Raw genomic sequence first — 15,113 nt, forward strand, 5'->3', positions numbered from 1 at the left:
CCAGTAATGATGATGTAATGTGATCAAATCCATGACATACACCTGCCTGAAGTGTGGAGAGCACCACACAGGTCACATCTCAACTACGGGGAGGCAGTCGAGGGTGATTCTCAGCAGGATCTTGGAAGAGACAAAGGAAAAAGCACGTGCTGGACCCACAGCGTACGATGCACAAAAGCTGACAGATGAGGAGCAGGGCCAGTGTTCCGTGTCAGCCAGCATGAAACCAAGTTGGACAGAAAGACAGTAACAAAAGGGTCCCGGATATTACCAACCTAAGGAGTTCAGGTTTTGTTCTTTAGGCCCATCCAAACCTGAAAACCACAAGAGCTGTTTGAAAGGGCTCTGTAATGTAGACTAAAGAAAAAAGGCTGAAATGTCCGTGGACACCGTCAAAGCAGCTCAAAGCTGTGGATCAGCGGGACGGAGGCGACGCCAGGTTTGCCGTCATTACGTTACCAATAAGGAACAGTAAAAGCCCAACCACTGCTCTAAGGGAGTATAAAAGGCTCCTATTGATGTGACAAAGGCTCCTTAATAGTTTTAAGTGATGAGAAACCAGAGAAAGATACTTTTTAAAGTAAAGAACTTTTATTGCTTCTCCCCCATAAAACATGATCCATTCACTTTACTTTAAAACTTTAGAAAATACAAGTAAACAAGACAATAAAAAAAAAACACTCATTAGGTTCTAGCACCCAGTTCGTTTTGTAATATAAACTCCCAGCCCTTTTTCTACGTGCCTGTGGAAACAAACGGTTTTGATCTACATATATTTAATTGTAATCTCTTCACTTATAAACACTTTTCAGACATTCATGACATATATACATCTGCAGTATCATTTTTTAACTAGCCACACAGACCTCCAACAAATGGATATTGCATAATTTAATCTCCTATAGTTAGATATTAAGTTGTTTCTAATTTTCCCATTATAAACAGTAAAGAGGAACAGCCTAGCCTGCGCGTGCATGTCCCCGGGTACCTACTTATTACATTAGAATTTACTTCTGGAAACGAGTGAAAGTGAAATCAGCATTTGCAGGCTTCGGTACATACTGCCCAATTAACTTCAGAGAGTCCATTCCCACTTTTACGCCCACCGCTTCTGTATAAATGTCCATTTCCACACCAATGCCAGAGTACTAGTATGATCTTTAGTATTTGCCAAGTAGAAAGCAGAAGATACTACTTTTCCTTTTCTACCAGTGAGGTTGAACTTTGATGTTTTTATAAACAGCTGTAAGGGGTCACTTACATTCCATAAAATGTAACCAATGTAAGTTCACCAGTCAATGACTTTGGTGACTGTACAGAGCACGGTCATCACCACACCCTCCTTAGGGCCTCGCTTTCCCTGCCCATTTATAGTTAAACTCTGCTCTCAATCCGAGTTCTAGGAAACCACTGTTTTACTTTTTCTATAAATTTGCCCTTTCTACATGAATCACGCAACACATAGCCTTTTGCATCTGGCTTCTTTCACTTCGCGTAATCTCTCTGGAGTTTAACCTTGTTGGAGCACGTATCGGTCGTTCATTTCTGAACGCTTTTTCTCTCCACGTTTATCCACAGTTTTCTCTCTGCTGCAAAGGCCCTTGCTCATTCTTCCACTGGGGCACTTTAGGATTCTACAGAGGAGGGACCTGGCGAGTCTCACATGACATACAGAGCCCGGGCAGCACGGGAAGGATGCCGCTCCCTTGGCGCCTGGGAATCCACAGGCATCAGTAACCGGTCACTGCCCGCCTGGGTTTTATCCACCTGCAGTGAGGGACACTACCGCGGGAAGGAGTGACTGCTGGTTTATTTGAATCGAGTTTTGAGTTTCCGCTCTTCAAGGAGTGTCCTACATTTCTAATTTGCTTTCTAAAAATTCCTCAAGTTACTCCTTTAAAATTGATTTTACTTTAGTGTAGTAGAAATAGATCCTTCACCAAAAAAGGTGTAGGATAAATAAACGTTAGCCTGATTCCAAGGTTGCTCTCGGCAGTTCTCTGCTTCAAGACCTCCTAAAAGGTTCCTCATGCCCAAGCAAGACTAGCTGAAAATTAAACAGTATTTCTGAACTCTTTATCTCTGGAAAGATTAAAAAAAAAATTTTAAATCCTGCAAGATCCATTTTCCAGATAAAAACTCCCATCTAAAATAGAAAAATATCCTAGTTTGACCTCAAATTAATCATTACTGAATTTGTACTCCATGCTATTTTACTAAACACAATTTGACTCTTCCAGAAATAAAAGCTCCATTTTGGCAAAAGCTGCAGTTTTTAGAGGCAGCAGAAAAACCCAACCCTTGACGTATCTAAAGCGGTGCCCTTCCTTTCCCCTTTCCAACATTCCCTCCTCATGCCCCAGAGTGGTTTGTGGATGACTGACCTCAGAGCTAAAAAAGCTACAGGCAGGGCTCCTCACTTGTACGGGCTCCTTCCTAACTCGAGGTCCCTAATTCACTACGATTTTCCTAAAAGAGGAAACTCCAGACTCTATCAGCTGCAGGTACCTGAATCTGCCCCTGTGTAGCCAAGGTCTACTCTCTCTCTCTCTCATCCATTCTAGGTTCTTTGTAAGGGCTTTACTTCCTGGGCTGAGTGCAGATATGAATGCATTTCCACAAGCTGTCTTTTCCATGATTTACTCTAGGCATCTTCTTGGAAACATCTGCTACAATGGCCTAGCAACGTAAATGATTCCATCACCTTAGCTCCTCACCCATGTTTGTTCTTCTGTGGCACCTTCCAGCTTTTTGTCCAAATCATTTTATGTGAGTATAATTAACTAAGGATTTTAAAATGTTTTAACTTGCAAACATAGCTCATTTTACCAAACTCCATTTATTATACTGCTGACCTACACTCATTTCTTCAAAATCTGCGTATGCAGTGGCTACATCACAGTGCTTTGTGGACAGCAGCAGGACAGGGCAAAAGCCTGGCACGTTCATGCCACCTAGGGAGAGGCCCCAGTTGCTGGTGCTCAGCAGCAAGGGTACAGGATGCAGGGCCTCATCTGGCTTGTTCACTGCTCTATGGGCAGCACTTAGCACAAGGTCTGGCATACAGTAGGAACAGAAATACTGATGGATTCACCAATCCTGCACTGCCCCTTTTTTTGGGGGGGGGGGGGAGGGAGTGGTTGGTATGTAAAAAATCCCAGATAATGGGAATTAACTTACTGTTTTCTCTTAAAATAGAATCCTCAATAGTTAATTATCTGATTGATTAAACAATTATATACTGAGTGTCAGTTGTGATCAAACATTACTGGATGAGATTGAGAAAGCCAAGGGACGAGCAATCTGGTGAGTTCTCCCTCATCTTCAACCTGTCCTTTACATGACAGTCTGAGATAAATAAGGGGAATGGAGACATTTTAATCTTTTAAGTAGACACAGTCTTATTTTATGTTTGCACTAGAATTTGGAAATCAAGACAAATGACAATGGGAAAGGAAGTCATTTTACTTGGGGAAGGCTGCAAATTAGAGTTCTTTGTTGGCTTAAGTGGCTCTGGAAGAATGACACCACGCCTTCATCAGAAACTGGGCTAAACTCATCCAAGTGTCAGATTCATTCTCAATGCCCTAAGGCGCAGAGGTCACAATACTTTACTGTCCCAAAGGGATGGTCACTTAGAATTCGACTTATATAATGTAATGTATGCCCTTCCCTAGAATTAGTACCATAGAGAGATGCCGGACGCAGGCACAAAGCCACTGGAGAAGAGTGACCCAGCCTCTCCCAAACCTGTGGCCAGTGCTGGTAGGCAGCAGCGTTTCCCGCAAAATTCAATTAAACAAAATTCCACAGTTGTTTTCTCCAAAGTAATTTTGATTTAATTTCTTCTCTTATATAAAAAGACAAATTGCATTTCAGAGAACATCGTTTAAGTTATGAGGTTCCCGGCAGAGCTGTTTTGCAATACATGTTTACATAATCTAAGTGAAGTCGGCAGTTGACTGTAAAACTGGGGCCAGCCAGCTCAGCTGTGCGCATGTCGGGGATTAATTTCACTTTGGATCACAAACTGGGGTAACATTCTATTGTTTAGGTGTCAAGTGGATTTGGATTTGGTTTTGGACATTCGAATTGGAATGAAACCGAGGTTAAACAAAACAAAACACCACCAGATTTTAAAACACAATAGGTCAGTGTGTTACAAAGAAAACATGCAACATTGCTATCTTCTGCACTTATCAAAGATATTGAACATTTGACATTTTGAATACTGATATTTAGGTAGAAGTCAAGTCTTTGGAGAGGAAATTGTATAGAATTTGTTTGTATGGCTCAATGTGTTACTAATTATTTCCCTTATTAGTCAATTCTACTTTGCTGTCCAAGATCCACAGAAATGAATAATGCAATGTGTTACAAACGCAGAGAATAACAAACAGCACACAGAAGCAGTTATACATGTCTCATTAAAGTTATCTTAGAGGAAATTTACCAAAACGAAAGCAAATGCATTTAACATACATGGTGCCACTAGCTGGGCAACACACCAAGTATTTAGATCTTGGACAGCTAGGAGTGGTCTGAAAGTGAGCCATTGCTGCTTTACAACTCAGCTTCCTTGACCAGCCCACCCTGAGACCTGTTTCTCTTTCTCTTACTATTCCTTGGCATAAACTACCTGTGTCATAGTTAACTATGGTCCACAGTGCCTTAACTGGATTAAAGGTTCTTTGGTATATGAGTACCTTATACATCTTTGTCTTCTCCATTGCACTGAACGTCATAGTTTATTCAGTTACTTATGGAAATGGATAAAGCAACACACACATAAAAAAAGCTCCTAGTGAATTCCAAGTAGAACAGAAAACTACTCCATTTCTACAGGTAGTAGCTGCATTGTGTTTGCAAAATATACCTAATGTAAACAAAGCATTTCCCTTTAAGACAGTCCCTCTTTACGGAGAACTTTGTTCTTTACTCCAGTGCATTTTGGGGTGTGACGATGAAACCAGTGTTAGAATGATTGCCCCAGGTACCAAACTTAGCTGTATTTTCTTCATTCCTTCTGATTCAATATTAGTGTAGCACAAATTCATCCACAGGCTTTCTAAGAAAGAACTCTCTAAACAACCCATTTTTAAATTTTATAATGTCCCCGCGTTGCTAAATTTAAAGCAACTAGGGCTAGCCACATCAGAGGAAAAAGTGAGACAAATTTAATTGGAAAAATCAAAGAGATGACAGGGAAGCAAGAAAATCTAAAATTAATTGTAATTTGATCTGAATGAGTTCATACCTCGTCATCCTAACGTATGAGCCAGGACATACACGCTCACACACACAAGCGTTCTCGGACCAAGCCCAATATCAAGGAGCCTGTCTCATGAAAAGAAATGTAAAGGAGGCAAGATTATTCAGCAAAGTGTAACAGAATTGTAGAGGTTCTACATTACGACGTCTCTTAAAGAAAATAAAAGCAAAGATCCGCGGCGGTTTTTTTTGTTCAGTAAGTAACATTCATTTTCATATTCCCTTTGTCCGTTAAATGGGCAAAATACATCAAATCACTTTTCCATGTGTGAAAGCATTCAAGTACATTATAGAAAAGAGGCAATGAAAACTCCGTCTCTAAAGCTTAAAGACAGAGGTAGCAGTGAGGGGTCAACAGGTGGTGAGCCGAGAGATCGCGCACAGGGCTGCCTGGCCTCTGAATTCTAGGTCCTTAACTGAACAAGATTCTGAAGCCATGAAGCTTCCTCTTCATTATCCCCCTCTTCAAAGACAGACTAATCACTCAGGGATCCAGACACCCAATGTAGAATTTTCCAATTAACCTAACTTCTACCAGCAGTTCCTGCTAACCAAAACTTTGAGACTTTCTCCAATAAACATAATTGCGTTCAAAAGGCTAGTAGCTGCATATTAAGATGAAATGACATCATGTCTGAGATTGGCTTTAAAATATTTCAGTGGAAAAGAAAAAGGTATAGGAGAAGCAACTGCAGCAGTCTTACAGTTACTAAGCCTAGTGGGGGATCTGGAGGGTCACTGTATTATTCTCTCCACGCGAGTGCTTGAGAATTCGTAAAGAACTTTAGGAAATACTGCTCATCATTCGTATGGGTGTATGAGTCTATGAAGAGGGCAGGAAGCTGGACTCTGAGAGATCAAAGCTGGTCTTAAATCTGGGATTTCTGATTTGGTCTAAAAAAAAAAACTTTTCATTTGTCTTTCTCAAAGGAGGGAAATAATACAAATCTACACATTATCCAGGGATGTAGAATCTGTGAGAGCACAGTGCATTCTTTAAATTTAGCCTAAAATTAGAGAATTCTAAATTTTCTGGGGAAGAAACATCACCACTGAGTTGTCCTGGGCTGGGTACAGCGGCTGCATGACATGGAAGATATGGGTTTGGATTTTAAATTGGAAGAAGAAAATGGAGATTGTTTATTCTAAGAATCTAGATTCCCTGATCACTGTCTCAGATCCAAGGAGTTTGTCTTGCGGAGACTTAATCCGTCTGCCCTGCTCATCACAGAGGGAAGCACTGGGGGTCTCCTGGGGTCACACATCAGAGAACGACTTTTCCCTGTGCTAAAGAAGTCACTTTCACCCCCGCAGGACTGAGGACGCTATGGGCAGAGGCTCCACCCTCCCTGGCTACGTCTCCACCCTTTTCTCCCCTGGAGGGCCTCACACTCTGGTTCCTCTGCCATGTTTCCCCGATGGGCCTGTCCTGACAGCCTAGCAATGCTCTGCGACCCAAAAAGTAAAAGAGCCCCCTGTGTCTATAGGGACATTTTTGTTCCTATGCAAAATTCAGCGTATAGGTTTGAACTCCTACGTCACTGATGTTGGATTAGAAATAGGAGAGGAACTGAACAGCAGCAAACTATTTTTATTTTGCACGTGTGTCATGACCATGAGGTCTATACTGACAATTTAAAAAAAAAATTTTTTTTTTTTCTAATAGAGGCTCAATTAAGAATTCACTCTGTTGACACTTAGGTCATAAAAACTTCGTTTTAAAATGAGGTATTTGGTTTACTGTGCCAAACAGTAGTGACTTGAGCAAACTGTGGAAATGGGCTAGCAAATAAGAAAATGAAGTGAATCTATGAAGTATAAAACAGAAACAGGATTTGGCAACATGTTGCTGTGACACCTGAGTCTTCACTGTAGCCAGATACATCTACCCACTTCCCCTCTCTGAAAGCAAAACCCAGCAGGACTTCCTCCTAGGACACACAATCCTACCAGAAAAGACAATGAGAATGAAGAGGTGAGCGAATACAAGGAAGAGAGAGACTCAGATCCTTCTTAGTGCCCCTCCTGCCCCACTCAGAAATATTTATTAGTCAACCACTACTTTCCTTGCTTTCAGGTTATCTTAGAAAAACACTTGGAATTAGGGTAACAACGGCATTGATAAGTGAATTGATGTAGAACTGTTGTCAAGGCTCAAAACACCACGAACGATCTTGAGAAAACAGATGAGTATTTCACATAAAAAACTGAACAATCAGGTTAGCCAGGCCCAAGATGATGATGAAAATGTGAAAGATTAACTTAGGCCATGTCAGCCGTTCTTCTTGCTGGAGGGAAATGATGTAGATGAGAGATGGATATATGAACACAAAGGCCAGGCCGCAGGCTGCTCCTGAGTATCTGCAAAACAAGAGCTTTGGGCATTAACATTCATCTTGATTTTCCTTTTTCCGATTTACAATTAAGGTAAATAGGGTGTAATTCAAATCGTCCTCAGTCTGATACTGTAACAGACCTGAAACATTTGGGTTTAAAACTGATTTTTCTTGCTAAGTTAACATAAAATATTACTTCCTGCTCATCTTTATAGCATCTGCTTGACAAAGAGTTTTCATTCATCTCTCAAATCGCCATAGTCCCTCCACATCTAAGTGACTGTGGCGATTTATTCAGAAACATCTGGAGATAGGCTTCCTACCTTTGATCTTTTATAAATTAATTATACATTCTGAGTTTCTGAGGGACCGTTAACATCTGTTTAAGAATGAGAACAGATGAGTGTCTCAGCGTAATTATCAAAGACAGTAACAGAAATACCTAAACATGAGACTGCGGTGGAGAAACACTGTCTTCTCCCTTTCTTGTACTCGCCTTTTCTTGCAGAATGGCTTAATATGAACTTGTGAGTCCATTATATCAACAAAGATCAGGCTAATAATCTCCCTTCTTGTTTCTTTCTTAGTTAAGGGTCTACATTAGGGAAATGAAACCAAATCAATCAAAACCCCAGTTTCTCATAAGAATCTGAGGTCACAATTTTATTCCCATTCTATTCAACCTGTCACAACTTTCCAAAGTAAAGAATATTCTGGAAAGAGCCCTCAGCAAACTAAAACTCTTACTTACACTCTTATTTTCTACTTACGATTGACACTGAAATATATTTTTGAGTAGAAATGGATTAAGAAAGTTGGGACATAGCCTCAACATATAATGGATCTTCCAGTACTCCCAAGAAGTTATACACTGATATATTAAAATAACTTTATTTTGGATGAAAAGAAAGGAAATATAGCAGAAGAGGATAAGAAAAAGAAAGGGAAAGGTAGCTGAGGCTAAGGGATAATGGGCTCCTACAGTCAGTTCTCTAGTAGGAATAAAAAGAAATGGAAGACAATGAGTACTTTATATTGGGAACTACATTTGAATGTTACCTGCTCTTAATACTCACAGGAATTTTATACAATTAAATTAAAGCAATAACTACAACAACAGGAAACACCCAACAGTGAATAGGAAGGAGTCCAGTTCCCTCGCCGCAGTACCTTATGATCCCGCCTATGTTTGGGTAGAAACAGGCCATGCTCACTCCAGCTCCCACAACAATCAGATTAAGAATCAGCACATGGAAAATGCTAGACGTTGAGAGTTTAGAGGAAAGAAAAAAAAAATAAAACTAAAAATAGGCACATTGTAACACTAATATAAGAATACAATTTATTAACTTTAAAATGAGCATGTCTAAAGCCTGACAACAGTAAAAAAATAGAAGGCAACAACAGTACTCGATGATGATGATGAGATACTGATGTCAGCCCTTTCATTCAGTTACATAAGTAGATTAAATTTTGTATGAAAAAACTGGTAGTGGGCATCAAAGTTCATATTCCTTAATGCACAAGTCCATTTGGGATATCTTAAGAAAATCAAAACCATGAAAAAAGCTATTAACATAAAGATATCTGTGGGAAAACAGAAGAATCCTAGATACACACAAGGCAACAGCTAACTGGCAGAGTGTATTTAAAATACGATGCTAAAAAATCAACCAGGCAACTTGGAATAAAGCTAGCTGTATTTTCATGGCGGCAAAAAACAAAAAACAAAAAACAAAACAACTAAAAACATTTTTGAAAACAGCAGAAGGAAATACATAGAAAGACTGCAGCAACTGTATTACAATTTGGGGTAGTATTTCTTCTTTTCTACAACGCACTTTCTGTAAAGTATTTATTTTGCTTTTATAATAAAAATATATTAAGGAAAGAGTGAAGTGGGTAGGTCTTTATTTTCCAAATTTAACCAACTGAATCTGGTCACTATTTACCATAAATAGAATATTTACTAAATAATTTAATTAGATATTAATTAAAGTTTGGGAATTCTTTTTGGATATAAATAATGTAGATAAAGTTTGATACTCAAGAAGTAATTCCATTTCTCTCTAGACTGATTCTCAAAATGTAAACAGATACATCTAAGTAACCCTCTGGGACCAAGTTACTAGTTTAGTTAATCCCAGATAAAGATGACAAGCAGAATTAGAAACAAAGAAAATAATTTACACAAATAAGTGGCTAGACTTTCAAAAATATTAGGTTTCCAGATCTTATTATTTATCTAGAAACTCCAACCTTAAATGCTTCAGAGCTTTAAGACACTGGCTGGGTCTTTGTTATTTCTGTATCACCAAAGGAAGCAATTTTATGTATTTTTAAAGTAGTGGTAATTAAAGTATGACCATAAGGCACAAGGACTTCCTAATACCCTTCCAGGAAGTCCTTGAGATAAAAGTTATTTTCAAAATAATACGACATTATTTACTTTGTAAAAGCAATGGCAGTAAAACCCCTGGCTTCTTTTTTTTTTTTTTTTTGACAGGCTGAGTGGACAGTGAGAGAGAGAGACAGAGAAAAAGGTCTTCCTTTGCCGTTCGTTCACCCTCCAATGGCCGCTGCGGCTGGTGCACTGTGGCCAGTGCACCGCGCTGATCCGATGGCAGGAGCCAGGTGCTTCTCCTGGTCTCCCATGGGGTGCAGGGCCCAAGTATTTGGGCCATCCTCCACTGCACTCCCGGGCCACAGCAGAGAGCTGGCCTGGAAGAGGGGCAACCGGGACAGAATCCGGCGCCCCGACTGGGACTAGAACCCGGTGTGCTAGTGCCGCAAGGCAGAGGATTAGCTTAGTGAGCCGCGGCGCCGGCCAACCCCTGGCTTCTTAACATGGGTCATGGCAGTTAGCTGCACCTATGTCTGTGTTCTACACTATACTCTTCAATGCCAGATATTCTCAAAAGAAAAAAAATTCACTGAAAATGTCCTTGAGGGGCCAGTGCTGTGGCACAGCTGGTAAAGCAACTGCCTGCAGCGCCAGTATCCCATATGGGCTCCTGTTCAAGTCCTGGCTGCTCCACTTCCCATCCAGCTCTCTGCTATGGCCTAGGAAAGCAGTAGAAGATGGCCCAACTCCTCGGGCCCCTGCAACCCACGTGGGAGACCCGGAAGAAGCTCCTGGCTCCTGGCTTTGGTTTGGCATAGCTCCAGCCATTGTAGCCAATTGGGGAGTGAACCAGTAGATGGAAGACCTTTCTCTCTACCTTTCCTTTTCTAACTCTTTCATATAAATAAATAAAGTTTTAAAAAATAAGTCCTTGATAAAGGGATAAAACTCCCTGCTTTTATTATATCTCATATTGTGAATAAAGAGCTTTTCAGCATTTTATGTGCTCCAATGTGAAGGACATAAGGCGGCACATCGGTTGCACATGGGTATACAATGGTTGTCTTGAGAAAAGTACTCGTGTGGTGGAGCTGAAGGCTAACCTTCTGTTTTTCCTAATAAATACTATTTTTACTTGAAATGCAGACATGCTACAGTAATTTAAACTTGGGTGTTTGACAGACATTCCCCTAAAATGAATGATATGAGCGTCACTTCAAGGAAAGCAACTGGCAGTTGCCAATAATAAAAAAAATTTAACTTTCAGAAAAAGACTGGAATTTTGGAGAATTTGTACTTGTCACTCTGAGCTTGACAGTTTTCCAATATATAATGACTTGTGTGTTGAAACTGGTGGTGATATGAGTGCGTGTGGGCTGGTAGTCTGCACTGAAATGTGTATATACTTGGAAGATCCACAGGCCTCAGTGAAGCGGTGTTTTCTGAATGACTAGACACGATGTTCCAAAACCATGCATGGGTGCAAACAGAGCAACAATCAGTTTTAATGTAACCAAGTCTCAGATTCCACATCACAACGAAGTGTTAACATGGTATCAGAAAAAAAGATCCACAATTCTCTTAAAAGGCCTTAAAAGTACCCCTTCTTTTCTCAACTATGTATGCATGTGAGAGTGGGTGTTCTTAACATATTAAATAAAAGCTGCATATGAAAGCTTGAATGCAGACGCAGAGAAGAGAATCCAACTGTCTACTAGCAAAGCAGACATTACCGAGTTTTCAAAGTGTAAACCAAAAAACCTTTTGGAAGTTGGTATTTCTCATAAAAATGTTATTTAAGTTAACAAGTAATGGTTTCATTGGTTTTCAAACAAATTAATATATACTTTATTCCATTTTGATTTTAATGTTAAATAGTGACAGACACAGCCACACAAACTAAAGCTCCAAGAGATACTCCAGCAATTTTAAGAATATACAGGTGGCCTGAGGTCAAACAGTGTGTTCCAAAGAATGCATCTTTGGAGTACTTGTAACAGACAACTTAAAGGTGTTCTTGTGGTCAGGGAAGAGTGTAGTACGAACACAGAAGGCATATCCCAGACTTTTTCCAAGAAGAAAAAAATTCTAACAGCTCCATTCTGCAAAACAGTGGCAGGAAAAAAATAACATTTGCCTAGAATTTTCTCATCCTTAACTTCCCTATATTTATTTTACTTTGTTAACTATAAATATAGCACACGGTATAAATATAACAGGAGTTATATTTACTAAACTCCAGTATTCTAGATGAGCACTATCAGAACTAGCTGCTGCTTCTATCAATACTAGCAACCTTGAGACTCAATTTACAGCTGAAAATATCTACTGAGGGTACAGGCTACATCAGCTCACTTCAAACAAACACTGAGGAAGAGCATTTGCTTATTTGGTTACTGTAAATACAATATTTCATTCATTAAAATAATTTTAAAAATTAAAAAATTTTTTTCATTTAAAGTAATTTATTCCCAATAATATAGGGCTAGGTATTTTTCACTAGGGTGAACCTGTAATAAAACTTAACATAAGAGGAGGATAACCCAGGGTTCCTGAGAAGGCTCCAGGGAAATTCTAAAATGAGGCATGGGTATTTTTCTTGGATAAGGGTAATAGCTTTCAACAGATTTTTTAAAAGGGTTCACAATTCTTCCATCTTCAGTAAGAAGTTAAGACTTACAATAATAATTCAAGCTGGCTCTACATTAAATAAGAACTTAAACTTCTCATCTTCAATTCTAAACAACTGATAATTTATGTAAAAATGCACAAATGTTAATAAATATACAAGTACCAGTGACCAATAATTAAAATAAAAGTGCTGCTTCTCATTAGAAACACATGCCAACAGAGGTACTATATATACACTATGAGCTTCTTAGCAATGTGTAGATTAATAGCCACGGAATCATAAGATAAATATAACTGTTGTCAGAGCTGATTAACCACGCTGGAAAGAATGAGTGCTAAATCATTCTGGACAAGGGAGTGCCTTCTATTTTTAAAACTCTTCAGGTGAACAGGACATCCATGATCTATCCTTAGTAACCATTTTCATTAGGCAAATTTTTATAGCAAAAGGATCAGTCACACTTTAAACTGACCTGTTTGCACAGTCATTTGTTGCTTGGCACATCTTGCTGGTCAAGAGAAGAGCCCTTACCTAGGATAAACGTCACCGAAGATATGGCCCAATAGCTGGACACGAGCCAAGTAGCCTAGGAGTGGGTATACCGTCATCATCTGGAACAGCAGGAACATCCTTGCAATGAAGGACAGGGTGTCACTGCTAGGGAAGTTGTCTAAAAAGTTCTATCGCAAGAAAGATAATGAGGTAATGTCAGCAATCTAACTCAGCACAAGTTCGTAAAACGGAACATTTACTGCTTATTTTGAACAAAGGTGCTATTCAAACTGCGGCTCGTGGGCTGGTGCCCACCCACAAACTGCAGGTTAACTATCTTCCAATGAGGTAAGTACAGACTCACAAGTGCTTAGAAACTTGATAGAAATCTGACAATGCCACATTTTTATTCTGTTTTTCAACCGCAGTCTCAGACAGCCTTGACATTAAAACAACAACAAAGACAATCCTGAACTTCACCACAGACAGACTGAGCAGCATACTCCCTGGTGGACTCAAGCACAACACTCAAATCTGTTTTAATACACTTAAATGATTACATAAATTCAGTGCTATTTCATGCTCATTAGCTCTTTGCTTTTCTTCTTTCAAAGTACTGTAGTGCTTTCAAAGTCAAGGGAACAGAGGAAGGTGAAGGTGCCATTACCATTTACAGTCTATCACTAAATAGCGAGGATTTATTTCTATGTCCTTTCATAGCTCTTTTGTCTATTTTAGTTTGGTAACAAAAACAAAGCTAATAATTCAGAATTTTTATTTTTCCCTTTCAAATATAAACACTACAAATATTACTATCCCCAAAGAAGTGGGCTTTATATGAGATTTTTTTTTTGTACTGGGGAAATTTTCAGCAAACCTTTGGAATCAAGGAATTAAGGAAATCAAGACTATAAGAACATTTCAAGTTATCATAACAGCAGTAACTCAGTCCCATTTCTCTCATGAAGATGAGAATACCATTATAATTTGGCTGTAATAAGTCACATTGTATATTCCACTGTACTCTATTTGAGGAATTTCTTATGACTAGAAAAGCCACTTGTGAAAAGCTCTTTTGTGTGTGTGTGTGTGTGTGTGTGTGTTAGAGAGAGAGAGAGGGAGGGAGAGAGAGAGAGGGAGGGAGGGAGGGAGGGAGAGAGAGAGAGGGAGGCAGGGATAGAAAGAGAAGTTTTTGGTCACATTAAACTAGAGATTATATGAGTACTCCTCCTAATTTTCATGGGTTAAATCAAAGAAATTGTTACCTATGGCAACCTTTCAGTAAGATTTTTCCCCCCAAAGATTTATTTTATTTATTTGAAAGGCAGAGTACAGAGAGAGAGGGAAGGACAGAGAGGTCTTCCATCTGTTGCTTCACTTCCCAAATGGCTACAGTGACTGGGGCTGGGCTAAGTAAAAGCCAGGAGCCTGGAAATCTTCCGGGTCTCCCACATGGGTGGTAGGAGACCAAGGACTTGTGCCATCATCCACCCATACATTCGCAGGGATGGGAAGTGGGACAGCCACGACTCAAACCAGCACTGGTATGGAATGGCGACCACAGGTTGGGGCTTAACCCACTGCACCACAATGTTGGCCCCCAAAGATTGCTATTTCCTTTTATCTCTATGTATCTCTCTCTCTCTCTCTCTCTCTCTCTCTTTTTTTTTTTTTTTTTTTTTTTTTTTTTTTTTTTTGGACAGGCAGAGTGGATAGTGAGAGAGAGACAGACAGAGAGAAAGGTCTTCCTTTTCTGTTGGTTCACCCTCCAATGGCCACTGCAGCCGGCGCACCGCACTGATCCAAAGCCAGGAGCCAGGTGCTTCTCCTGGTCTCCCATGTGGGTGTAGGGCCCAAGCACTTAGGCCATCCTCCACTGCCTTCCCGGACCACAGCAGAGAGCTGGACTGGAAGAGGGGCAACCGGGACAGAATCCAGCGCCCCGACCGGGACTAGAACCCAGTGTGCCGGTGCCGCAGGAGGAGGATTAGCCTATTGTGACATGGCGCCGGCCTCTCTATGTATCTTTTCAACGACC

The 15,113-nt window shown here is 40.0% G+C and overlaps 1 protein-coding gene across 3 annotated transcripts in view; it reads right to left on the minus strand.

Annotated features, from left to right (window-relative positions):
* Positions 1-572: 572 nt before the first annotated feature.
* Positions 573-15,113, minus strand: part of SLC38A9 (solute carrier family 38 member 9) — a 101,994-nt gene continuing 87,453 nt past the window's right edge. Inside the window, exons 13-15 of one of the 3 annotated variants that reach the window (XM_002714039.6) lie at positions 13,115-13,263; positions 8,778-8,867; positions 573-7,632 (exon numbers count right to left, since the gene is read on the minus strand). In XM_002714039.6, coding sequence (XP_002714085.1) covers positions 7,467-7,632; positions 8,778-8,867; positions 13,115-13,263 — 405 coding nt within the window. In that variant the 3' untranslated portion in view covers positions 573-7,466. Of the gene's footprint in view, positions 7,633-8,777; positions 8,868-10,088; positions 12,054-13,055; positions 13,264-15,113 lie in introns of those variants that run through there. The other 2 variants (XR_517789.5, XM_089312796.1) reach the window with 2 other exon arrangements.

Source organism: Oryctolagus cuniculus, chromosome 14 (assembly GCF_051225735.1).
Source record: "Oryctolagus cuniculus isolate XC-2025 breed Fujian yellow rabbit chromosome 14, ASM5122573v1, whole genome shotgun sequence".
In the NCBI taxonomy this organism is placed as follows: Eukaryota; Metazoa; Chordata; class Mammalia; order Lagomorpha; family Leporidae; genus Oryctolagus; species Oryctolagus cuniculus.